A 26281-nucleotide genomic window follows, 5' to 3' on the forward strand; every position below is an offset into this window, starting at 1 on the left:
TATATATATGTATACATAATAATAATAATAATAATAATAATAATAATAATAATATTGGCAGATTTATGCGAAAAGAAAAGTGAATTGAATTAAATAGTTTTGAATACAACATTTCAAATTCCGACTCAAATTAATATTAAAAAAACAGTAAAAGAAATAATGAACACTTTTAAATAATTATTTTTTATACACATTCTTCGAAGGAATATTTGAACACAGCTTTCTATATTTGTTACTCAGAATTATTCCTGCACATTAACATTATTATAATGACAGATCATGGATAATAAACAAACTATTTTATACATCCAAGCTTATGAGGTTGGTGCTGGTAGCCTGGTATGATGCAACTCATTTAACTGTGTCAAAACTGCATAGCAATACCCTGCAGAAATTAGCATCACAGAAATAAATAAGGATCAAGTTTCGTCAAATATTATGGCAAGCATCCTATTTATTATAATTTTCAACAAAGTAAAACAGAAAATATTGTCTTGTTGTTCTTCTGTCAAATTCTATGCATCATTGCGATTAAATTGTTCTATCTTTTTTTGTCTGGACCATTGTTTGTGACAAACTAAAAGCTCAAGTATAAAAGCGCGGATTAGCCCAAAGGCTAGCATTTAATCTTCTTTATCACGGTCGATGGCCGCAAGTCTTTCAGCTAACGGTGGATGGGAGTAGTGATAGGCTGAATACCAGGGATCTGTATTCATAGAAGACAAGTTCTCTTCCTGCAAACAAAAGCGAATTAAATTTTGAGTTAAGAAATGCAAGAACATGCGAGACGAAAAAAAATCGAACAGTCTCCCATGCACCAAATACAATTGAGTTAATTCAATAGTAAAGAGACAATATGTTGTTGATTTGTGTGAACATAAAATGAACTTCCTCGAAACATATGGAAGTAATAAATAAAGTAGGTAAAACCCTATGTTGATGATCTCAGGCATGAACGTGAGTGAATGCTCATCAATGAAAGAGTGCTTAGGTCCAACATAATGCATTAGGTAAGTGACTTAAAAGATATGTTAATTACCAAAGAAACCATAAATTATCAGCCTATCACTGTCAAGATAGCTCAAATAGATGATTTCTTGACATTGTGAAATGACAAACAGTTGGACCGCGTTAGAGGGTCTCCTCACTTTAGAAATAGTCTAATAGATATGTTTTAAGTCATATCAATAGTCATTCACTACAAGCTTGTTCTCACTGGATACTCCGGCTAAACAAACAATCTTCAGACATGAGTGGAATCATATCAATAGTCATTCACTGCAAGCTTGTTCTCACTGGATACTCCGGCTAAGCAAACAATCTTCAGACATGAGTGGACTTTTTATGATGCCTTAAAATTAGTAATAAATGGTGCCCTTTTACCATAGAAGGCTCATTATTTCAGTAAGGCAAAAACATGCAGAACAAAAAATAATAATGCACAATGGCAAAGGAAATATCCATATTCCACATACCTGTAATTTCACAAGACCAGCTCTAAGTGCTGCGCCATAACCAAGTTTTTTAGCAAAAGCATCAGCCTACAGCACAGACCAGATGACTCAGTTCAACTCAAAAGCAGTAGATAAATACCAGCAGTCAGGTATGAATGATTGAATTAAGAACATTGAAGGCAAATTGTCATACTCCAAATTACCTGAAATTCAAATGCCCGGCTGACAAGATTAAGACCGAAGTTGACAAGGTGCTGGATTGGCATCACAGTATACTGACAGACCAAGAAAATCAGATCACAATCTGTCACTGTACTAGCCATTAATTGCATTGGTTGATAAAAAGAAGAAGGTGCTACTAGGTGATGAAGTAATAGGAGACCAAATGCTTTACAAAAATTTGCCTAGCACCAGCTAATATTTAACAATTTTGAGGTCACATCTTCTCCAAATTACAAATTTATTACTGTTTTAAAACCCATTCATATTATTTGCCCAGGAATATGATTTCCCATTTCATATCATAGTATGGCCATAATCCTAGACTTGAGACTCAAGAGCTTATTCTCTTTATTTATTTTTTTATTTTTTTATTTTTTTAATCAGTGACAAAGCAATTCCACCAATGGAATCTCCACTTGACAATTTCCCTTCTTTGTTACTGTCATTTCTCCTCGTGCAATGCCCCTAGCTAGTGCTACAGCTTCAACATTCAGTTTTCCACATTCATCTGCAGCATGCCATGCAGCGTCCTCCACAAGCCCGTTATAACCTACCTCTCATATCCGACACCCATTCCCTGCTCCCTTTAGAGCACCACCACCAGATTTAACTATAACATTCTGAATGAATGGAAAAGATTTATGTTGCATATTATATATGGTTTGTATTGAATTGAAAAGATTTAGTGGAGCATGACAATAATATATCACACAATATAGTTTATACATTATTTCTCAGCCTATAAACTTTCCATGCTCCACTAAATTATGACACGTTACAAAGGCTGCAAGATATGCGATAACTAATAAAAAAATAGACACCATCCTCCCCCATAATACACAATTTATGTTTCATGTTAATATTCAGATTTATAGGGATTTTTATAAAATCGAAATAAGTAACAAGTAGCACTCATAATATTAGTACCAATACTTCACAAAGGTCTCGTTGTAAAGCATAAATAGTTAACGGCATTGACTTAAAATTTTTAAATTTTTTTTGGCCACGTGGCAGTTTATGAGGATGATCTATCCCCTTGTACTATTAGCACATGAGACACAAGTGGAAGAAAATGAATAAAACCCATCATGCTCACCCCTTTCTTTATACTCCTTATTATCGAACTCAACTTCCCCATTGTCCATCTTTCACTAATAAAGGCACTTATTTTTCAGCTGAAGGCAACAAAATAAAAGGTTACCTGAAAGATAATGAAGCCTACAATTACTGGCTGGCTATCAAATCCAAAACTATGGAAGAGATCCTTTGAATTCCTGACAAATGTGTATCCTCCAAACTGCAGAAATGAAAGGATCTGCAAAACAAAAAATAAGGTATACATTGAGGAAACAAATAACTTACTCTATTCAATGGTTTTACATTCAAGAATAAAAAGGTTGCTGTCAGCCATATTTCAGGGTAACAATTTTGCCAAGGTGACAGTGTGGATCTGTGCATAATTTATTATCCTCACAGCTTAACATTTCTTATTGCACAACAGGGAAAACAAAAACAATAGTACAAGCCAGAAAATAAATGAGACTGATGCATACAAGATTTGCATAAATTTAAAACAAAAATCATATAATATTTTCCCATGCTTCAACTCACTAAAGCAGAGAGGAATCAATTAGATAATTGGCATCTCTTAATTGAAAGTAAGAGAACAAACAACCATTACTCAATATGTCACACTGCAGGGATATAAAGTTGCTCATCTACTATTGCCTATGGAAAAACAAGAATTCAATCGCCAATAAAAAGGGAAATTTTCATGCCAAAAGCACAAAGAATATCCTTAACTAAATTAAGGACTAGTGCATAAGTTATTTCAAAAACAAAATAGAGCCTTAACTATCTGAACAGTCACTATTTCTCTCAAGAGAAAGAGAAAAGGGGGAGAATGAAGGGGAAAGGAGAGGAAAAGGAAGTGGTTAAAAAGAGTGTGAGAGGGAGAATTAACAGAGGAGGTATTGTGGGCAAGGAAGGAGATGAACTAACATCTTCTCCAAGAATAGCAAACAAAGGATTACAGTTGAATGTTGATCCCAGGGCCATATACCCAAATATGGAGGTCTATTGGGGGATATACATTATTCACACAAATATGATTTTAGATTGAGGCGTATTAAGATGATTTTGCAAAATTGAAATTTTGGTCATAGATAAAGAAAGGTGATTTGGGCAACAACACAGTGCAATCTCCCTAATATCCAGCCAACAAGCAAGAGAGCATTATTTATGTTGAGGCAAAACTGTACTGTTTATTCCTATAACAAACAATAGTTGAACATCTTTCCTGGAAAGGGAAAAAAAAAATCTTTGCTTATAAAAAGCTGTGCGGTAGGCTGTAGCTATAAAAATATTGACTTATATATCCAATAGTAATGAAAGTATTTAAAAGAACAATCCCATTTACTTTATACACATTCAATTAAATTAATCACATTCATAGTTCAGTAAACTCATGAGAAAAATAATTGAAGGATACGCAATAAGTATGATCAAGAGCATGAGGCTTGAGCAAAAATACTGTACCTGGACAGCAATGAATGAGTACATAGTGTGATTGAGTTTCCAATGGCCAAGTTCATGGGCAATCACAGCAACAATTTCTTCATCATTTTTGCACTGCATAATGTACCACATGAACTAAATAGTCAATCCAATGGTGATCATGATTTATGTAAGTGTTAATAGGAAACCTTGGTGAACTATAAAATGTTTTAGATGCAACTATCCAGACCTAATATAGAGCTTAATCTAATAGGACGGGAGACCCAACTTATAAATTCATACCCATTTTTACCAATAAACCGATGTTGGACTACTAGTTACTCTATAAAAAGTTACATGAAATTGCCAGCCAATTCAAGAGTTCTTATAATTCCTGCAAGCATGTGCAAGGAAACAACATTATACCATGCTATGCCATTTTGTCACTTGAATACAAAGTCATTGATTGTCTGATAGATTTTAGCAAACTAAAATTACATTAAAAAACGAAACTAATAGTGGACAAGTCACTGCAAACTAGGAAGTGAACATAAACACAAGGAAGAAAACAATTTCTAAACTTAGATAAAAGAAAAAAACCCATTGAAAAATAAATAACAGAAGAATAATTCCAATACATATCTAATCTAGAGCCACATTGAATCATTCTACCAATTAAAATGTGGCAGTTAATATCAGAAATGCGCGTAAAAAATTATAGCAAGTTGAGATAAAGCATTGTCCAATAAACTGGGCAAAATTCTCAGTACATAAATAATATGCAAAATTAAGCTTAAAAAAGGCCAATACGTGGAAACCAAACAAGAAAATTATGCTTGAGTTTTCCTTGTGCTTTAAGCAATAAATGGCACACAATTCTCACAAATAAATTCAAGAATGTGCCCAGAACTAAGATTTCTCTTTATTTTTCCCCCCAATTCCAGTAATTGGTTTATAGAACTTTCTCAACTCCAGGGCTCACAAAAATGCAGTCTAAAAACTAAAAAGCATAACATTATTGTAATTCTGACAAGAGCTTCAATGTTTTCTTTGAGGAAAGAGATCTTGATTACAGTGGACAAACATTTGCATGACCTATAAACTCAAAGTTATAAAGAAAACACAAAAATAATGAACCTAAGAGCCATAGGCTAGGGCAATGCCTAAAGCAGTTGCAGAACCATTACAATAGAATTTTTGACAAATTGCTAAAGTTCTTAAGGATTTCTAACTGTAAGTATAATTCACATAAATAACCATTTGAAAAATGGGAAATTTCCTTGAATTGTGCATGCAGTGGATAAGTTTATCAACTCTCTTGGTTTTAGATTAAATCAAGAAAGGTAAGTGGAGATCAATGGCATGTTAACATGCCGAACATAAAAGAATCTGTGAATAGCAAATGGTATTCTAAACTTGCATTTTTAAAAAATAAAATTATTAAGAAACAATTAGAAAAAGACTCTAGATGCTTTTCAGACCTGTTGAATCAACGTGTCATAAAGAACAATGCGTTTGTTTTTGAAGAATCCGTACATGTACGCCTGTCACCCAAAAAAAAAAAGTTCAATATCAGAAAACAAACCAATGGCATACAAATTAATAAGCAAAGAGGAGAAAGATGGATCAACAGGTAAAACAGAACCATAGCTGCAACAGGACAATGACCATAACCTTTTTCTATAGATTTAACAACCAGTTTGCAGTTCCTCACACAATGTGGGAATCCAAACAATGCAGGAAAACAGCCAACACACTGAAAAACTCAAATTAAGGTTTCACCAGAAGAAATACTCAGTTGCAAAGTCGTGCTGCCCTAATAATGCATTACACACAATGTCACACATGCTCTTATCTAATTGAATGGCATCAAAGGCAAGCTAATAACATGGACACTTGGTATTTTGTGTTTGACCATCAGCTGATAAGACTTTCTTTCTCTTTATTTATTACTATTATTTAATTGGAGAATCAAAAAGGTCTTCTTAGATTTAGATAGCTCCAAGAATAAGGCAAGGACCATCCATTCATCATTTAGATATCTCAATGGATCAGACAAAGGGATTAAATATTTTAAGGGATTGGATGACAATCGAGCCAGTTTCTACTCATACTTTGCTTACTTGGCTTGATAATCAATAGGCAAAAGCCTTCTCAATGCCAAATAAAACATCTAAAGCCTAGTCTCACCAGCCATCCCTCTCAGAGGGAAAATCATCCCAGCCATTTGAAACCTCTGACAGAAATTTATGAGTCAATTCATCTATAGGATAGAAATGAGTCATCTACATCAAGTCAGCTTTACATTGTAAATATGATTATCTTACTCTCTGTATCCAAAAAGATTTAAAAAAATAATCAAAGAAGCTCCATGCTTAAGTTATGTAACTCTTTTACCCCATAAACCAAATTTTAGGATCTAATTTTATCATTTTATTGTAACTAAAACAAGCTACAATCCAAAGTAAATCTCAAGCAAGTCAAATTCTATAATTCCACTTTAGAATAGATATTAGATTATTCTTTTAACTGTATTTAGATTTACAATCATATGAAGGGAGAATCAGAGATTAAACAGTATATCTAAGTTAAGATTTATCAAATAAGAGGCTTTGTGTACTAGAAATGGAGAAACTACAACCAAACAATTTAGGATAACCTCAAGCATGCACATCATTTATATAATGAATAAATTATTCGATATACATCCTATAGATTTAAGAAAGTCACAGCATCAAAAATGAGTTCAAGCTCCGCCAGTCTCATGCAATTCTCTTCCAATACAAATTTAAACAGATTATCAAATTAAACTCATGAAAACGAGGATCAAGACATACAAAAAGTAGTTATAAATTTGGTACATAGATCATGTGCTTCAAAGCCAACTTAGACAGTCATAAACTTGAGTTAGAACAATAACACACATTACTGTGGCTTGACCTAGTTGAACCATCAACAACAAAGAGCTTCTTCAGTGGGAACTTCAGTGAAGCTGACAACTTCTCTATCTTTTCTTTTAGTTCTCCTTCAGGAAGCTGATTTGAACAATACATCACGACAGCATAAAAGTGATGACGGTGAAAACAGGGCAACAGGGTATAGGAATCACATCAAAGCAAGATACTCACAGGTGTGAATTTATTGAACAGAGGAGCTATCACAAGGGGATATAGTGTCAACATTATAAGGGAAATTACAAACATGAAAACCCAAAGATATATGGCCAAGTAAGGACCTCCATTCTGCAAAAAATACGAAAAATGTTAAGATAGATGGAGTAAATGAAGAAACTTTCTGGTCAACACAGATAACAAAAAACAAAAATAATAGGTCTAAACTGAAAAACTAGGAAGTGAATAACTTCAAAGTAGAAAGAGATGACTTAATCACTGCTTATTGGTCTAAACATATGTGACTGAGAGAAATAGGAAGATTGAAAACCTGTGCTATAATTATAATGGCAGCCACAATGGGCGGTCCAATCACGAAGGAAAGACAGATTCCTTTGAAGATATCCAAGAAGAACAACCGTAGAGTTTGCTGTAAAGAAGCCAAAAAAAAAATTCTTTTATATGTTAAAAAATTCATATGACAGACCTCAGAATATCAAGATGAATGTTTCATTTAGAGGCCAAGTAAAGAAGAGATTCAAATTAAGGGAAAAAATGTCGAACTGATATGAAAGATCAAAGATAGTAAATAACCTTGTTGAATCCATGACGAGCCTCGATCACAAAAGTAGAATAAAGCGAAAATGGCAAGTCAGTTATCTGCAAGGAAATTAAATTATGTCACAATTTAGTAGATCATTAAATAAAAAAATATTGATTGGGCATTTTTCAGTTGGTAAATTATAAGGTACTTCATAAATAATTGACAAACAACATCCCAGGAGATAAAATATTAAATTAAAACTAGTGATACTTTGTAATGTGTAACCCCTGTTGTACCTAACAAAGGTAAGCCAATTTGTCTAGTTTATGAAAACTACATGTGTGATAACTGATGAAATAAGAACATTTTCTAACACTCCTTTTCATCATTTTTTCCTATTATTTCAGTTTTAGGATAATGTTTTCTTTTACAATTTCAGAAAAGATCAAGAATTTCACATGGGAAATATAGTTGTAAAATTTTTTAAAGTTTAACTCTTCATCTATCTTGTCCTTCTTCAACCAGTCCACTCGGATTGGTCTATATAGATTGTACACTTCGCAAGTTTAGCTTTAAACAAGAAAAACCTTGTATAACAAAGAGACACAAAACCAGTACATTCTTCCACATGAAAGTTTTTGCACACCTGTGACCAGATCATGAAGACTCCCAAGTAAGACAAGGTGTGTATTATTTCACTATCCGCATTGAGGCCAAAATATAGGACCAAATCACCAGATTTCTGCAATCAAGCCAAATTTGTTAAAAATAACAAATAGCATGGCAGCATTTGGATGATATGGTGCTTGCGTAGTTACCTTCCAAAGCCAGGGTAATGCCCCAAAGTACAATATTGTGATATCCATCAGAGTGGATACAGCTTCTCTAATGAAGTGAAAGCGGCTATGGGCCAAAACAAAACAAAGAAGATTAATCTCAAATCAGCAAAGGAGTTATGTAGGTCCATAAAATAAACCTTGCATTTGACATATTAGATATAAACTAGCGTACTAACTAAAGAAATAAAATACCACATAATGAAAGACATATCTGAAGAAATCATAAAAGAAAACCTCTTGTCAAGGGTGTAAGCTCTTGATTTCTCAAATTTATCTTGACTAATAACTCCTTGAAGTGCTTTAGGTAGAGTGGGCAGCTTGAGAGCTGAATGTTGCCGAATATCAAGATAGGTCTCAAATATGTACATTGATACTATAAAACCTGTAAAATAAAGCAGTAAATATTATTTAAAACTTATACGTCTTGTAATTATGTTAATGCTGGGGCTAAAAAAAAACCACATGAAAAGAATCCTATATAACTATAACATGCAAATAGGTCAGCAAATATGTCATAAGAATGAAAGGAAAATAAATGAAAATATGAAACAAAATGTAATCAGTACACATGAAATTGTATGGATAATAATAAAGATGGATAAGCAAACAAAGAAAATGCATCACTAGAGCTTTCATTTCTTTACATCTTCACTCCCAATTCAAACATACCCAATAAGAAATACAACAATAAAGATTTCAAAAACTTTCTTCAAAATATAACTTCTCATGGCCATCAAAAACATCAGATTCTTTTTCCCGTTTTCCTCATCCTTTACAACTATCAATCCCACTTTTAGAATTTCTAGCAAATATCAAGAAATAGCAAACAAAATAAAAACAAATCAAGTCTCAGGAACACCCAACAACACTGACAAGCAACAAAACCATAAGAAGAACACGATCCAAACCAATATAACAACGATTCAAAAGAAATCTACGATGAAGCACAACAAAGACAGTCTAATTCAAGCAGTAAAAACCTCAAACATATAAACAGAAGCAAAAACAAGCATCAATCGCATCAAACGAATTAGGGATTCGATTAGGATGAGAAAAACCCCAGAAAAGAGCATCACTCACCCAAGACCGCCTCCAAGTAAGGCAGCGCCATAGCTCCAAAAGATCGAGAGCGAGAAAACCACACTGAAACCAAGAGAGAGTTGGATTTTGGGATCGATGAGCAGGGGTTCGTGACGCTAGTCGCGGGAGAAGAGCGTCGAAGCGAGGACTGAAAATGAGAGAGCGCCGACCTGCTTAAAAATCAATAAAATTTCATTTTTATTTTCTTCACTTTTTCCTTTTTGAAATTTCTTTTTATTTTTAATTAATGTTATCCAAATGATGAGATAATATCCTTGACTTACTCGTAAATTTAATATATATATATATATATATTATAATATATAATATGGTTTATCTTGTGTGACGGTTCATTTTAAGATTGTGATGACAAAGGCTTATTGAATAGTTTGGGTGGAAGACTTGTAATTATTTATGTTGTATTATGAGGTTTAAAAAAATTGGAATAATTTTTTTAAAAATTTTATTTAATTTGTAAAATTTTTTTAAATGTTATTAAGATAGCCTATTAAAAAAAAAAAACTGTTATTGAGATGGATTCTTTTTTTTTCAACTGAAGTCACGCAAAGGATATTTAAAATCAAAATGTTATAGTTTTTTTAAAATTTTGATAGAATTAGTAGCACGTACGAAACGCATATTTTTAGTGCCGTATTATGACTATGCTTAAAATATTTTACATGTATAAACTAATTTAGGTTCATAACTAAATTTTGAGTGTCATGAAATAATATACTGCTATGGATATAGTTGAATGTTTGAATAAATTCAATTGTTAAAATTTTAATGGATAATAAACAAAAAGTTTCTCTCAAATTCAGCTATCCACAAAAAAATTCTCGTAAGTTTCAATATCTAATATAAATCCCTCCTTTTTTATGATATTCTTTTTAAATCCATTCATTAGCCAACGCTGTTTGTTTAAATGTGTTTTGACAAAATTGTCCCCACTCATGGACACGTTGTTAGAGGTACTTTGCCCACAAATTTTGACTTTGGTGTCAAGTGAACTTTAGAAACACAGAGTTTGGTGATTATTAATCCCGAGGAAGTGTATAGCATCATTTTTTGTGCTCATTTCTCATCCTCTTCACCATTCTATTTTCTAATAGAAACAGTGTAATGAGTTTCCATTTATTAACACCAGTTTTTGTTGAAATGTGTTTGAAAATTATATAATATGTTCCTCTTGTTGTAGGTCACAAAAATATGACCACCAACTTTATCAACAAAAAGTGCTACTTCAACATACTTGTACAAATTCCATTTATTGATATATCCTTCTGCTTATTAAGCTTTGTTTACGTTTATTATCTCATTTATTAACACCAGTTTTTCGTTCAAATGTGTTTGGAAATTATGTAATATGTTGCTCTTGTTATAGGTCACAAAAATATGGCCACCAACCTTGTCAACAAAAAGTGCTACTTGTACAAATTCCATTTATTGATATATCCTTCTGCTTATTAAGCTTTGTTTCTGTTTATTATCTCATGTTTTTACTTATTTAAGAGCGTGCACTACTAATCGTCCGAGAGTTGCATATAATGCGAATGTTCACAAGATGGTAATAACAGTTACATATGATTTACATTTTTCTTTTTAAACAAAAACATAATATAATAAACAATGTATAGATAAATGAAAACTCGATATAATAAGTGAAAACCAATTAGATTACGTGAAAATCCATACTTTTAAGTGGAAAGCTGATAGAGTAAGTGGATAAAATACAAAACTTTGCCAGTTTACAAAGATAGGCACTTGCCTTATTGAGTCCACCATGTCCGTCTTAGGTAAATGGCAACCCTCCTTGATTCAATCATTGAATGTCTTTACAACATTGGAAAATATTTAACCCCATCTCCCCTTTTGAATAAATAGGTTAACTAGTGAAAGGAATCAGATTTATATAGTAACCAACGATGTTCTTCTGTTGATGCAACAAGTGGGGTCATTCATTGCATCATCATATTCCTTGGATAAATATGACTCAGCTTAAACCTTTGCACACAAGACAATGCAAGAAATATTAAAGTAGAACATGTTATTTTAAACGAAAACACCAGAACTTAAACGGAAACTATTGATATTAAGCAGAAACGAAAAGATATTAAGCAAAAATATATTAGAATAAACAATAATGGTCTATAATAAACAGTATGTACATATAATAAATACCAAATAGATTGAGTGAGCGGAATCATGCGTAGCTTATCGAGTCTACCATGTTTGTTACAAAGAGATGTGTGTCTCTTTTATCCAGACATTAAACGACTCCGCCACATTGGAGTACATCTCTCCCCATCTCTCACCATTGAACATATACTTTGCCTGGTGCGTTAGATTGGATTTCCGAAGTAACCAATGATGTGCATTCGCCGATGTTAGGACGTGCCAATGCCACCACCACATGTGTGCATGGGATACATCGTCATGATTCTAAACATCCTTTGGTTGCCTTCCGTGGGCGCATGGGCACACACCATTGACACCCTCGCAATTTGTTGGTTGGGTGGAAATGTGCCTCTGTTGATCGATATACTCTCCGAAAATTAATAGTTATTGTTTGTAGTGAACACCATAAGCAAGATTAGAACAATAATTTATAATCAGAAAACTATAATGTTACACGGTAACTTCATAAACTAAGCGAAAACGGATAATTTAAGCGGAAACTGGTAGCGTTAAGTGGATACTAGCAACTTTAAGCGGAAAGTAATAATGTTAAACAAAAACTGGTAATACTAAACGATAGCATCAGAAATTAAACGGAAAGCGCAAATAATAAATGATAATAACTCTATATCCTAAATGGGAAATATCAGTTTTAAACGACATATGTAGCGCAATGACCTGTTGGTTAATGCATTCAAGGGGAAGACAAAAATAAAATGATTGCACATAAAGCAAACAAATGATATGTACGACGGGGGTGAAGAACACGAGCACACAACCATTGCATTTGGATATGTATCAAGAATAAGGTCAACAGTAGCGCTATTTAGCATATGATATATATATATATATAGCACATACACTGAAAGTCAATCTCAGAATCAATGGGACAGATCTTTCAGTGTGCATCGGGTGTGACAAACTTCACTTTGACACTGGAAACATCAGGGCCTCATATCTGACATATCTCTTCTAATACTGAATCCCAATGAGGCAACACTGTGAAATGGAGAACTCACCCTTCCCCTTATAACTGGCAACTGCACAAAAGGTATCCATTGACAACATACATGAAGAAAACATGGTCAATAATTGCATGGCCATAAAACATTTCACCACAAGACAGGACAAAAACTTATATTGATTATCTCCCAAGAGAAGAAAATGGTTACAACCAGCGTGCAAGAAAAACCAACTCTATTATGCGTATATGGAGACAAAAAACCAACACAAGGGATGATGGAAGAAGAAGAAAGCCAGTTTGGGTTAAAAATGCATAGAAAGTACATAATTTAAGTTACAATATGGCTCAAAGTTGAAATCCGTACTATTTCTCAAAAAGTAGACATGACATGGCGCTACTTTTTGCCCCCAAAAAAGAAGGGTAAAGTTGAAATTTTGCACAAAGTTAACTGACACAGTTACAACCTGGGACCAAATCGTAAGCAAATAAAAAAAGGAAGGGTTGTTTGTCAAATTCAAATGTCAGATGGATTGTTCGGGATGTTTTGAAACTTTTAGGGATTAAAAAGTAATTTTCCTAAATTTTAAATTGGAAAAAAAATGATTACTCAACCGACCTATATATTTCCAAATTGACCAAATAGAATTTTTCTGGTGGTTATTAAGTCCTCACCTTTTCTATTCCAATTTTACTTTTTTTTTTATCCATGCTTCTCCATGCTTTCTTTTCTCTACGCCACGGCCCCAAGCCATCCCTGCTACCTCACCCTTGTCAATCTTAACCCCAGTTAGACATTTTCATTGTCAATCTCTCTAGCCACCTAGGCGTCACTTGCAGCTCCATCGTCCTCTTTTTTGCTCATAACTTTTTTCCCCTCCTCTTCCCACTCCTCCACTGTTATGTTTTGTGGATTCTATAGGCTTTACTAGCACATGACTTCGTCAACAATACCCAAAAGATCACTTAGGCTATGAAGCTTGTCATCAGAACAAGAGGCAAGGTTGTCATTGTTGTTGATGACGATGATGATTATATTAGTGAGACAAAGATAAAGTGCGAGAAGGAGGCACCAAGCCTTAGCCTTATTTGAATGAGGTGTATAGAAGTTTATAAAGTAAAGTAAAAGGAGGTTTTAAGCTATATTTTGTTTAGGACCAAGGTAGAGTTAAAGAAGGTTATTAAACTACTAACGATCAGATGGTCTATTGGTCTCTAACAAGGGTTTAATAACCAGACCGGTCGGTGAACCGGTTGGCCAACCGGTTCGTGGTTTAACCAATTCATGGTTCATCTAATCCAACTAGTTCAACCTTCTGGTTCAACAATTTCTCTTTTTTTATTTTTTTTAAAATAAATAAAATTAAAAAAAAACAAAAGAAAATTTCATAAAACTATAAAAAAATCCATAAAAATTAGAAAAAAAAAATAGGGAAAAGATATATGAGTAGGCCTTTTGTTTTTATATATAGAATTTTAAAGGTTTTTTTTTTCATTCCTTTTAGCGTATACAAGCAATATTCTCTATAGATATAAAGGATGAGATTGGAAAATATAGGGTTTATTCCAAGATTTAACAATATAAACGACATGTGAAGTATAATATAAATAAAATGATCCATACCTGCACAGTCTAATAGTTCTTAAGTAAATTCAATTTATTTTCCAAAATACAGCAATCAATTCAAATCACAAACATTATAAAGAAGAAGATATCCATTATCTCATATTAAATAAATAAATAAAATAAAACAAAAAATATCTTCATTTAGCCTCCAGATCATACCTTCAGTAATCGTGTTGCGTTATCAGGAACATATCTTTTATCCTTTCCCATTTATGGAAGAAATCCTCAATTTTTTTATTTATTCCTCATCTCCTTTGTTTTCGTTAGGATCTCTTCTTCTTCTTCTTCTTCTTCTTCTTCTTCTTCTTCTTCTTCTTCTTCTTCTTCTTCTTCTTCTTGCTTCGCTTCTCCAATGGATGAGCACTCCGATCTCGATGATCGGGAGCTCCTCTCCGACCCCGGTGAGGTCAATAGTGTCATCGTAGCGTCCATTGAATCCAATTACTTCTCTTTGAATTTCATCGAGCCCTCTGAGACTATGGTCATGGAGGAGAAGCGCAAGGAGAGGCGTGAGGACCTCTTCCGTAATCCTATATTTTGCACCTTTGACGACCATGGATCGGCCTTAGTTAATTATACAAGTGAATTTTTCTTTAAACCCGGTCGGTCCAGTTAAACCAACTCATCGGTTCCTGGTTCAAAGTCGGTTTATGACCGGTTCGATTAGAAACCGGTTCAAGCTATATGAGTGAACTGAACTGGCGGCTGGCTCTCGGTTTAACCGGCCAATCCAGTCTGGACCGGTTTTAAAACCTTGGTCTCTAGCTTTTTATTAGAATAATTCATAAATGGTGAGAGTTCGAATTGCAGGTGAGGGCATATTGTTCAGAGTGTGAGCAGTGGTTGGTTGTCTAGGTGCCCATGTCTACATGGGCCCTGCCACTTGCTCTGCCGAGTCTTGTGCATGCCACTGTCTTTTTTAGCGGCCTAGTCTCTCATCTTGGCAAATAAAAAAAGGTTATTAAACTATGTAGCGATTGGTTTAAAGGTAATGGGAAGTAAATTTAAATGTTAATATTACCAACATACCCTCTGAGTTTGTTAAACAAATATTATATAATAATATAAACTCATGCCAACGGGTTACCGGTGGGCAACGACAGATCACCGGTAGTGGGCAACAGTTCACTGATGGCGAGTGGGCAGTGGCTAGTGGGTAGTGAAGGTTAGTCGCCAGTTATCTGTGGGCAATGGTGGTGGATTGAGGGTTATCAGTTGTCATGGCATGTGGTGGTTGGTCGTCAGTAGTGGAGGGTCATCAGCTGCCAATCACCGGTGGTGGTGGGTCGGCGGTCGTCATGGAGAGGGTTCATTTATTTTAGAAATGTGCAAGGTCATTTTGATCTATTAAATTTAAAAAGCCTCTCCTATCTCCCAATTTAAAGGATTGAGAAATTAAAATCTCCATTTTACCCTCTAAACCCTTATCTCCTCTAAAATCCTCACCCCAAGAATGTGTTTTTTGAAACCTCTCTTTACCTTACTCCAAATATCACCAACCAAGCAAGTTGTAAACAATCAGACAAGATTTCCCCTATATGCTCTCCCCTCTCGTCTAAATCTTTGAAAGATGATAAGTTTGTTCTCAGCTTTTCTGTCATTAAGTTTAATTAATTTTATTTATGATTTATTTTAAGCTCAAATTGGAATTTCATATTTTATTTTTCTATCAAGTTGAAATCGGGCATTGAATTAATATAGATTAATAATGGCATTTATTACTCTTTGATCATTTGGTATATTTAGGAAGGATTTATATTAGTTGTTTTGATATTTTGGTGTGATCATTAGGTGTTGATGTCACGCCCGGAACCCAGTTCACAGAACTCGATGTGTCGACGAAAGGCCACACACCCACGCGGGGCGAGACCAAGTGGACACACAAGGCCTCAATATTTGTCTCACAAATATAAAGTATAGCAAAGTACCAACTTCACAAAATCAAAAGAATTCAAGGGATACAATGACCAGGTTTACAACTATGATCAGATGAAAACTAAGAGTGCAAGAGTTAAAGCTTTAAACAAATAACAAGTTTTAGGTTCACAAACAGAAGAACCATTTACATGATAACCAACTGGTGTTCGTTCAACAGTCCCCCTGAGCTATTTACCACACATTTACTCCTGATTTGAAAAGGAGAAAACAACTATTTATGAGAGTAACAACCCAGTAAGCAACCACTAAAAATATTGGGATCACGGCTACTCTCGAAACTCAGAATTTTAAGTACAATCACTATAACAAAGCACAATACTTGTCAAATACAATTCAAAACAAAATAATTCAATAGAATATGAGTTTTGTCAAATAATTCAGAATATATGTCTCCCAATTCACTATTGCCAAAACAAAATACCATAAATCATTTATTTTAACTTGGTGACCTGAGTAAGAGGTTCAGAATTCATTTGTTTACCCTTGTTGACCTGACCCAGATTGTCAAAAGCCGTTATTCTTCATCGACAGAATGGTGCGAAACTATAGTTTCTTAACAGAGATACATGTCAACATGGTTAGTATTTGACCCCCAATGATAGGGTTAGTGCATAGTTAATTGGAAACTATAATTGTTATGACAAAATACACCATGTCCACAAAGCAATAATTAACAAAGTTCAGACTAAGCAAATACGGAATAAATCGGTAAGTAAAAATCCTAGCAATCATATGATCCCAGTTTTTATAATAACAAAATAATCAATTATTTAACTTTAACCTATAATTCATAAATAAAATTAATCAGAAAACAATATATATAAAAATTTTCAAGTAACTCGAAGAAATATAAATAATCAGAATCAAGTAAAATATCTTATAATTCAAAATTTAGAATAATCAGAAATTAAATCAATATTTAAAGATTTCATGTACTTCTAATTAGAGATGACAATTTATACCCTACCCGACTGGTATACATGCACTCGTACCCGGTCAAAGAGAGTATTACCCTTTTTAACCGAGTATGGTACAGGTAAGGTATTACCCGCTTTAAGCTGGGTATCTGGTCGGGTAAGGGTATGCCTCTACCCTACCCGTACCCTTACTAGTTGAAAAGAGTACGGGTTTTATCCATATCCATACCCTCATATATATATATATATATATATAGTTTTTTATTAAGCTAAACATTTACCTACAATTCACCCAAGATACATTTCATGGTGATTAATTTGAAAATAATACTTTAAAATTTCTCTTAATATATTATTTTAAATTTTATTTAATTTTTATATTTATATTTGATAGATCATAATATTATCAAAATAAAATGTTGGATCTATATTAAAAATCATAATTAAATTCAAAAATTAAACATTATAAAACAAATATATAAAATAATGTCATAATAATTTACTAGTGTTATGCTCGAGCTATGCACGGGAGAGATAAACATATGTTAAAAATAATATTCGCACCGACATAATTGTTATGATTTTGATAATAATGTTTGAAACTTAACCAAGTATATTGTTAGTCAAACTTTTTAAAAACAATACACTGAATCTAAATTTTAAAAATTATTTATAAATTCTCTCACTTTCTTCGGATAGTAAATGGTATCAAAGACATTCTAATGTCATTTTTATTACTTTTTGTGATATGTTATGTAAATTTGAATTATGGGCATGTGTTTAAACATTGTATTGTAATGGATTATGAATTTTATTATTATTATCATTATTATTATTATTATTATTTAAATTTAAATTTAATTCGGTAATTTGAACAATAGGTAAGCTGGTATACCCATACCTTGCGCATAAGGGTAAAAGTATGATATTTTTGTGGAGGGTACGAGTAATGGTACAAGGTATAAGGTAGGGGTTACGGGTAAGAGTTTTGATATATCCTACCCATACCCTACATGTTGCATCTCTACTTCTAATTAAAAAATAAATAAATAAAATATCATTAATTCAAAATTTTAAATAATTAAAAGATAATTCTAAAATTAATGATAATTAAAGAAATACAATTTGACTAATCAATAGTAATCTTCTTATCCAAAATAAATAAATAAATCAAATAATAAAATTCATAACTTTAGCTAGTGTCAAAGATGTATATACATAGTGTGATTTATATGTGGTTACTTATCTGATGCTCGCTAAATTTCCCAATCCAAATCGAATCTCAACTCAAGAAAACACAACTCAAGCACTAAATCAAAGCTTCGAGAAGGGCCTTATAATCATAAAATAGATTCCTATTTTTCAGTATTTCACTTGTAGCATCTGTAAACCATGTCAGATTCAATATACAGTATGCATGCTAGGAAAGAATAACAAATACACTAGCTGGGTGACTTCAGCAATGGATAGATGCCACCTGTGATATAATATCTACATATATGACACTGGTTTTTATGATTACTAGCCATGTCATACCAATAAATCACCAACACTAAGAAATATTCAAGCATGAAAACCGGTCCCACCGATTAAGCCAAAGTAGTCAATGGAGATGCATGGACATCAATAAATAAAACAAAAGAAAGCTACCCACATCTAAGTCCAATAGTATGTGAGAAGAACATTTAACTTGCAAAGCTATAGCAGAGACATGACTTGAGTATGCATTGATTGGGCCAAGGATCCCAATATAACAGCCATGCCAAATTAACCTTGTCCAATAAATGCCTTGAAAGTGAACTGAGATAAATATTATCATATCAATTTATAATTCTAAAGCATTAGACAGATACAAAAACTGATTGAAGTAACTAGGAGAATATGCAAGACTGAATGAGATTGGCTAAAGAATCTGAATTGATTATCTTCAAGAGATGGATACTTCTATTAAAGCAAATAGCAAAAGCTTGAGTTATACAAAAACATTATCTCTACAACCACAAGGTGATTGCTGGCTGGCACATGAAACGACAATATAAAATGACGTATATGATGTTTTCACAACACAAGTGGCAATAGTATGTACGGATGGTTAGAAGTATCTAAGCATTAAATTATCTAAGCCTATCATATGTTGCTCAGACACTTCTCAGCAAATTTATACATTTTAGCAATAGGAGTTCAACACCACCGGCATTATAATTAGCTATAGTGACATACTTAACATAAGAACTTAAAAGAACAGGAAGAACCTACATGCATAGAACCCCTAACATGCATCATTAAACAACATCCTCAAACTACCCAAATAAAACAAACCCAAGCCACAAAAACTAAGTGATAGGCTAACCTTGAATTCGGAAGTCACTTGGATCCTTGTTTGACAGTTGCGATCAAGGAGAACCTCTCATTTCTTCCACTCACAACGCTATAACAATGATAGAGAGAAGGCTACGAAGTTCTTTGCTTAATATATATATATATATATATATATAGTAAAGGTCACGCAACGGGAGGTTACCTAGAACGTGGGTTGACGGTTGCTAAAAGGATAAGGTTGGATTTAAAAATAATAAAATAGTTTAAAAATCATGATAAAAAGATTTTAAAAAGTGGGGCCAATAGTTGAATGCTTGGTTTTGGGGTTGTTTAAATGAGAGGAATTATGGCTGGGTACTTTGTTGACTTTGTGTCAATTTGCTTGATTTTTTAGTTTTTTAGCTATTTTTTTTTCTTAATGTGAATGTCTAATTTGTTACTTGAAAGTTTAAGGTGATGGGTACTTATGGGATGTTAAGATAACGCTTCAATTGTAACATCTTAAAATGAAGACTTTCACATACACCATGCTACTATATAGTATACTAGTATAGTGTGAACACATGAGAGGTTTTTCCCCCTTCATAACACTTGCAAATTTGACTACAAGTGCTTTCTATTACATGCTCTAATAATAGGGGGGAGAGAGAGCTTGTCTGCCAATCGTCGCTCCAATTAACCATGCCTGTAGCTTTTAGACCACATGCTTTTGACTCCATTATTTGAATATGAAAACATAGTTATGCTTTTTTAGTTTCCACTCAATGAGTATAAGCAATCGATAAATAGTATTTGCTCAAGAAATATTCATATTATACATACAATATAGCATAGAAATCAACCACAATAAAATAGAAATAATATCAAGCTTCACCATTAAAAAGGGCAAATATATGCAATTGCAAATGGCAATCATATGTAAGTGTGAATGTAAATGCAAGGTCCATTTTATTTTTATGTTGTGACATGGTAGGACAAACATACACCGCCTCGAGCTTACATGATCATAAGTAACATATCATCTGTTGGGTAGTATATACTATGTGATTTCTTTTATTAATTGCCTTTGTCATGTGACTAACCTTTCCGTCTATGTATTTGACCCTTTGGATTCATGTAACATGTGATACAAGTGTTTTGGGAATGTTTGGGAAGCTGATCACAACAAGGCTTTTAATTTTATATGTGAGTGTAATATCTCTTGTGGAGACATTTCATATACAAGTGAAATTTCATACACGCTATCTTTACTTATAAAGCCTAAAAGCAAGAAAGAATCAATATCTTATTTTTTGCCCTTAGAAGCATCACTGTTACAAGTGTATCCAACCCAAGTAGCTCACATAATTTTCATCAATGTACAGGGAGGACATTAACAAGAAACACAAGTAAAAGTATCTTTTTCTTTTGTGCATTCCATTCATATACAAATAAGAGGCAAGAATAAACATGTGTAGCCTGAGTTTGACTTGTATATCCAAGCCAAGTAATTTATAAGTCCAACTAGGTACAACTCATCAAACCACATGAACCATATAAAATGAATAACTGGAATTATCACTTCACAATAGAATTCTATGTATGTTTATACTCACCTCTTGAAGCTTTCTTCTCTAATGATGGCGCACTCTCCTCTCCAGGACCTCCTTCTTCTTGAAGTTGTTGTAAGCCCGGTTTAGTCCCATATCACCTAATTGAGGGAAAGTCCATGTGCATTTATGTGGGGGACAACCCTACCCTATTAGGTCGATCTTTTTGGGGTTATGGGTCCCCAATGGTACACATCATTAATGTTACAAGGCATGTTTAGTCCCACATCACCTAATTAAGGGGGAGTCCATGTACATATATGTGGGGGGCAATCCCACCCTATTAGGTAGGTCTTTTGGGGTTGTGGGTCCTTAGCTATATGCATCATTGGTGATTTCGTTGAGAGCATGTGATGTGGAGTTGGGTGAGGGACTAACCAACTGAGGGGCCTGACCTAGAAAAACCTGAGTGAAGTGTCACTGAGTAAAGAGTGTCTGACCCGATGAGGATGTCAGGTCTGATATGGAAAGTAATGTTGCAAGTCTGGTTTAGTCCCACATCACCTAATTGAAAGGTAGTCTATGTGCGCATATGTGGGGGCAGACCCACCCAATCATGTCAGTCTTTTGGGGTCATGGGTCCTCCGTTGTATGCATCATATGATCATCATTATGCCCCTAATATGTTATCATTCTTATGTAAAGCTTTTAATCAAAGCATTACAAATACAAACAAGCTAGAATTTTACAAGTAAATAGTTAAGGCATTAATGAACATATTTATTATTTACTACTCCATCTAATTTTTCCTTTAAGGTCCTAAAATATATTCTTCAATTTACTAATCGTGCATAGAAGTTGTAGTTGAAATATACATATTAAAAGATCCATAATTCATAATTTACATATTTAACCCTTCTCAATTTTAGCAAGTGAATAACAAAGATAAAGTCCTACAACTATATAGTTTTATAATTACCCATTTTTAATTTCTAAGCTCTCTAAATATATATAGAATGCAAATTGTACTAGCCTCATGTCAACTTTTGCTAACCATCATCCCTACAAATCTAAGTTTTATACATGATTCACACTCCAACCTTCCTTTCATTCATTATATTATCAATTATTAAGCATCATTCAGTTCTTTCCATGTATAATAACCATATGCAAAGATAATCATGTATAACATAGCCTTAGAAACTCCAACTAATCACCAAGGAAACTATAACTCCTTTACCACCCATTGTTAACTAAACTTCATTCATTTAACCAATACCATAGCTCCATGTTTCATGGAATACTCAATCTTTATCTCAGACATGTAGTGAATTCCAAAATAAATAAAAACAAATGAGGCAGAACAAATAAAATTTATATCTTTCTTTCTCCCTATCTTGTGATCTCCTTCTTTCTTCTTCTTTTGCAATCCTGTCATTTTCTCTTCTTTCCCTTTTCTTTCCCCCTTTCTTTCTCTTCTAAACATTTTCTCACCCTTTAAACCTTTTGGAATAAGAGAACTTCTAAGTGCTACGGTATACCCAAAAATTACCATTTCACCCTTCTGCAGTACTTGCTATAGTAAAATACAAAGCTCCATTTTGTCCCTAATTCTAAGTTGGCAGTACAAGCATAACAGTCATACATGAAAAATAAAATCACATGATGAATATTTGTTATGGGTGTTAAATACCAGTTGGGAATGTGGCATCAATAGACAAAAGAGATGAAATTCAAATTAGTGATTAGCAAGAAAAAGCTTAGTGCTAGATTGAGTGTGGTGTGGTACATGGACGGAGTTGATGGTAAAGGGCATCTGGTGTGATATAATAATGAAAGTCCAGCACTGGCTAAGATAAAGATGCGTAAGTGTCTATGTAATGAATGAACTAAATTCTCAACTAAGAATATAAACAATGAGTTAATCCTTTAGCTGAAACACAAATTAAGTGATAAACCACCACTGAAATCATTCATTCACTACTGAAAATTCAATGTAATAATATTAATCTGCAAATCTAATAAATCCCAACACACACTAAGGAAATCAACATATCCATAAGATTCAACATGATCATCCAGTAACTAACAATAGGAATTAATCAAAATAAAGAATAATCAAACAACAAGCTCACACATCCCTAGATCCAGCTCAAAACATACACAAAAACAGTAAGATAACTGTAAGGACATCTTACTCTTGATTTTGAACGCTGGAGAGGCTCGCACAGAGCTCCTCTGCCACTCAGATTCAAGCCTAGAACTCTCTTCTTAACTCTCTGCCTCTCTTCATCCATTGCTTTGCCTTTTATCTGCTTTTCCACATTAGCATAACAAACTCTTCTTCAACCTACCCTCTTCTCCATCATAGACTCGTCACGCTGGCATTCATAATAGACCTGACCAACCTTGTATTGGTCTTCCTTGCTCTTTGGCTCCTTCACCCAATCACATTCCTACTTGCCTCGTCAATGTCTTGCGCTGTCACATAACAACTTATCTGATGTGGCAGATATCCTCCTAGTCACATGACTGATGTTTAAAACCTCTTCATTGTTGTAGCTTGGCTCGACTTCTTGCTCTCTCACCAAACTCTTCAGAACATTACCCCCTCCATTAAAATTGACCTTGTCATCAAGGTCCAGATTAGGAAAATGCTCCAGTAATTGATCTACATCCTCCCATGTATTGTCTTCTGATGATAGATAATCCCATTGAACTACTGCCTAAACAATTTGATGACCATTTCTAAAAATGGTTCTAAATTGTAGAATACCCTTTGGTTGCAGTATTGCATCTTCTTCAGTAGAAATCAATGGTAGTGGAATACTGGAGGAAAAATTGTGAGAATCTCCATTACCTGTCTTAAGCACTGAAACATGAAAAACTGGATGTACATAAGCTTCAAGTGGTAAATGCAACCTATAAGCAACTATCCCAAATTTCTTTAGAACCTTGAAAGGACCAAAATATCTCATACTAAGCTTATGATTTTTTCTCAAAACCAAATAATGTTGACGATATGGTTGTAGTTTAACTAATAGCCAATCTCCTTCTTCAAATGAAATTTCTATTTTTTTTATTTGTTATTTTCTTCATTCTTATTTTAGCTTTGAGAAGATTTTGCTTTATCTGTACTAGGACCTTGTCTCTTTGCTATAGAAGAATAGCTACCTCAGGAGGATCATTGTCATTGGAATCATATGCAATCAATTGTGGAGGATCTCTTCCAAACACAACTTGAAATGGAGTCATTGCTACACTGTAATTAACTGCAGTATTATACCAAAATTGCGCCTAAGGTAATAACTGCACCCAAGCTTTAGGATTTTCTGAGACAAAGCAAAGAAAATGCACTTCTAAACATTTATTTAAGGCTTCTAATTGTCCATCAGTTTGTGGATGATATAAAGAAGACATAGCCAGAGAAGTTTCCATAGTCTTGAAGAGAAGTCATAACTTGATCATAAATATTCTATCTCTGTTACTAACTATTGTTTTAGGAATTTCATGCAATTTAACTACATTTTAAATAAAAGCCTCTTCCATAGCGGCACTATTAAAATCTGTCTTCAATGGAATAAAATATCCAAATTTTGAGAGTCTATCAATAATCACATATATCACTATGTAACCTCTGGACAAGGGCAATCCCACTATGAAACCCATAGCAATATCTTCCCAAATTTGATTTGGAACTAGTAATGGCTGTAATAATCCTCCTGGATATGTATGAGTTGATTTAGTTTTTTGGCAAGTCAGAAAATTTTTAACAAATTCAACAACATTTTTTGTCATACCCTACTAAAAATATTGTAGTGATAGCCTTGCAATGTTCTCAAAGACCTTGCATGACCCCCCAATGAATTAGCATGATATTCATGTTGTAATGAAGATTTAATCAAAGAATTATCATGCACCATAATTTTCCCTGCATACCATAGTAGCACATTTTTCCAAGCATAATTGACATCCACTTGTTGTTGTAATTTTAATTTATGTATTAATTTTGCACAATTGGGATCTTGTAACTATAGTTACTAAATATGAGTACTCAAATTACACTGCATAGAAGAAAAAGCCATAAAGCTTCTTGATAAGGCATCAACAACAATATTTTCCTTCCCTGGTTTGTATTCTATAGAGAAATTATAACCTAGTAATTTTGGAAGCCATATTTTCTGCTCTAGAGTTTGTATAGTCTGTTGACCAAGGTGTTTCAATGTCTCTTAATCAGTTTTGATGAAAAACTTGTGCCCAATTAAATAGTGTATGAATTTCCCCATAGCTTTTGTCAATGCAAATAATTCTCTGACATAAGCTGATTACTTTTTCATGTGTGGAGTTAACTTTCTGGAAAAATAGGCTATAGGATAATTGCATTGGTTCAATATTATTCCTATGCCTAATCTAGATGCATCTGTCTCCAATATGAATCGCACTTTAAAATCTGGTAATTTAAGAACAGGAGCAGAAATAATAGCTTTTTTCAATTTTGAAAAGGCTTCACTTGACGAATTGAAACAATCTTTTTTAAGCAGATCAATGAGTGGAGAAGCTATTGTGGCGTAATTTGTATGAATCTTATGTTGTACCCACTTAACCCAAGAAAATCCCTTAATTGGTTAATGTTTGTAGGTTCCTACCAGTTTATTATTGCCTCCACTTTTGATTTATCCATTTGTACTCCTTCAGCTGATACTAAATGTCCCAAGTATTCAATTTGCAACATTCCAAAACTGCACTTTGAGTATTTAGCATACAAGTAATTATCAATGAGAGTCAACAACACCTATTCAAGATGCTTGATATGGCCCTCCCAATCTTACTGTAAACCAGTATGTTATAAAAAAAAAATTAGCACAAACTTTCACACAGCAACATGGAAAATTCCATTCATTAGTGACTAGAAGATAGCTGGAGCATTGGACAGTCCAAAAGGCATAACAAGACATTGGAAATGCCGATGGTGAGTTCTAAAGGTAGCCATGTGTTTATTTGCAAAATGTAACAACACTTGATGATAGCCTGACCTCAAATCTAGATTGGAAAAATTTTTGGCACCAT

At 33.6% G+C, this 26281-nt stretch overlaps 1 protein-coding gene across 1 annotated transcript; it reads right to left on the reverse strand.

The window, feature by feature from the left end:
- Positions 1-436: 436 nt before the first annotated feature.
- On the reverse strand, positions 437-9906 carry LOC120249878 (CAAX prenyl protease 1 homolog). The gene is made up of 14 exons (XM_039258567.1): positions 9746-9906; positions 8900-9047; positions 8645-8729; positions 8473-8568; positions 7877-7942; positions 7614-7712; positions 7301-7414; positions 7097-7207; positions 5654-5716; positions 4215-4307; positions 2878-2991; positions 1658-1729; positions 1476-1541; positions 437-734 (listed from the first exon to the last, which is right to left on the reverse strand). The coding sequence occupies exons 1-14, from the start codon at positions 9774-9776 to the stop codon at positions 624-626; spliced, it is 1269 nt and encodes a 422-aa protein (XP_039114501.1). The 5' UTR covers positions 9777-9906; the 3' UTR covers positions 437-623.
- Positions 9907-26281: the final 16375 nt, after the last annotated feature.

Source organism: Dioscorea cayenensis, chromosome 19 (assembly GCF_009730915.1).
Source record: "Dioscorea cayenensis subsp. rotundata cultivar TDr96_F1 chromosome 19, TDr96_F1_v2_PseudoChromosome.rev07_lg8_w22 25.fasta, whole genome shotgun sequence".
Classification (NCBI taxonomy): Eukaryota; Viridiplantae; Streptophyta; class Magnoliopsida; order Dioscoreales; family Dioscoreaceae; genus Dioscorea; species Dioscorea cayenensis.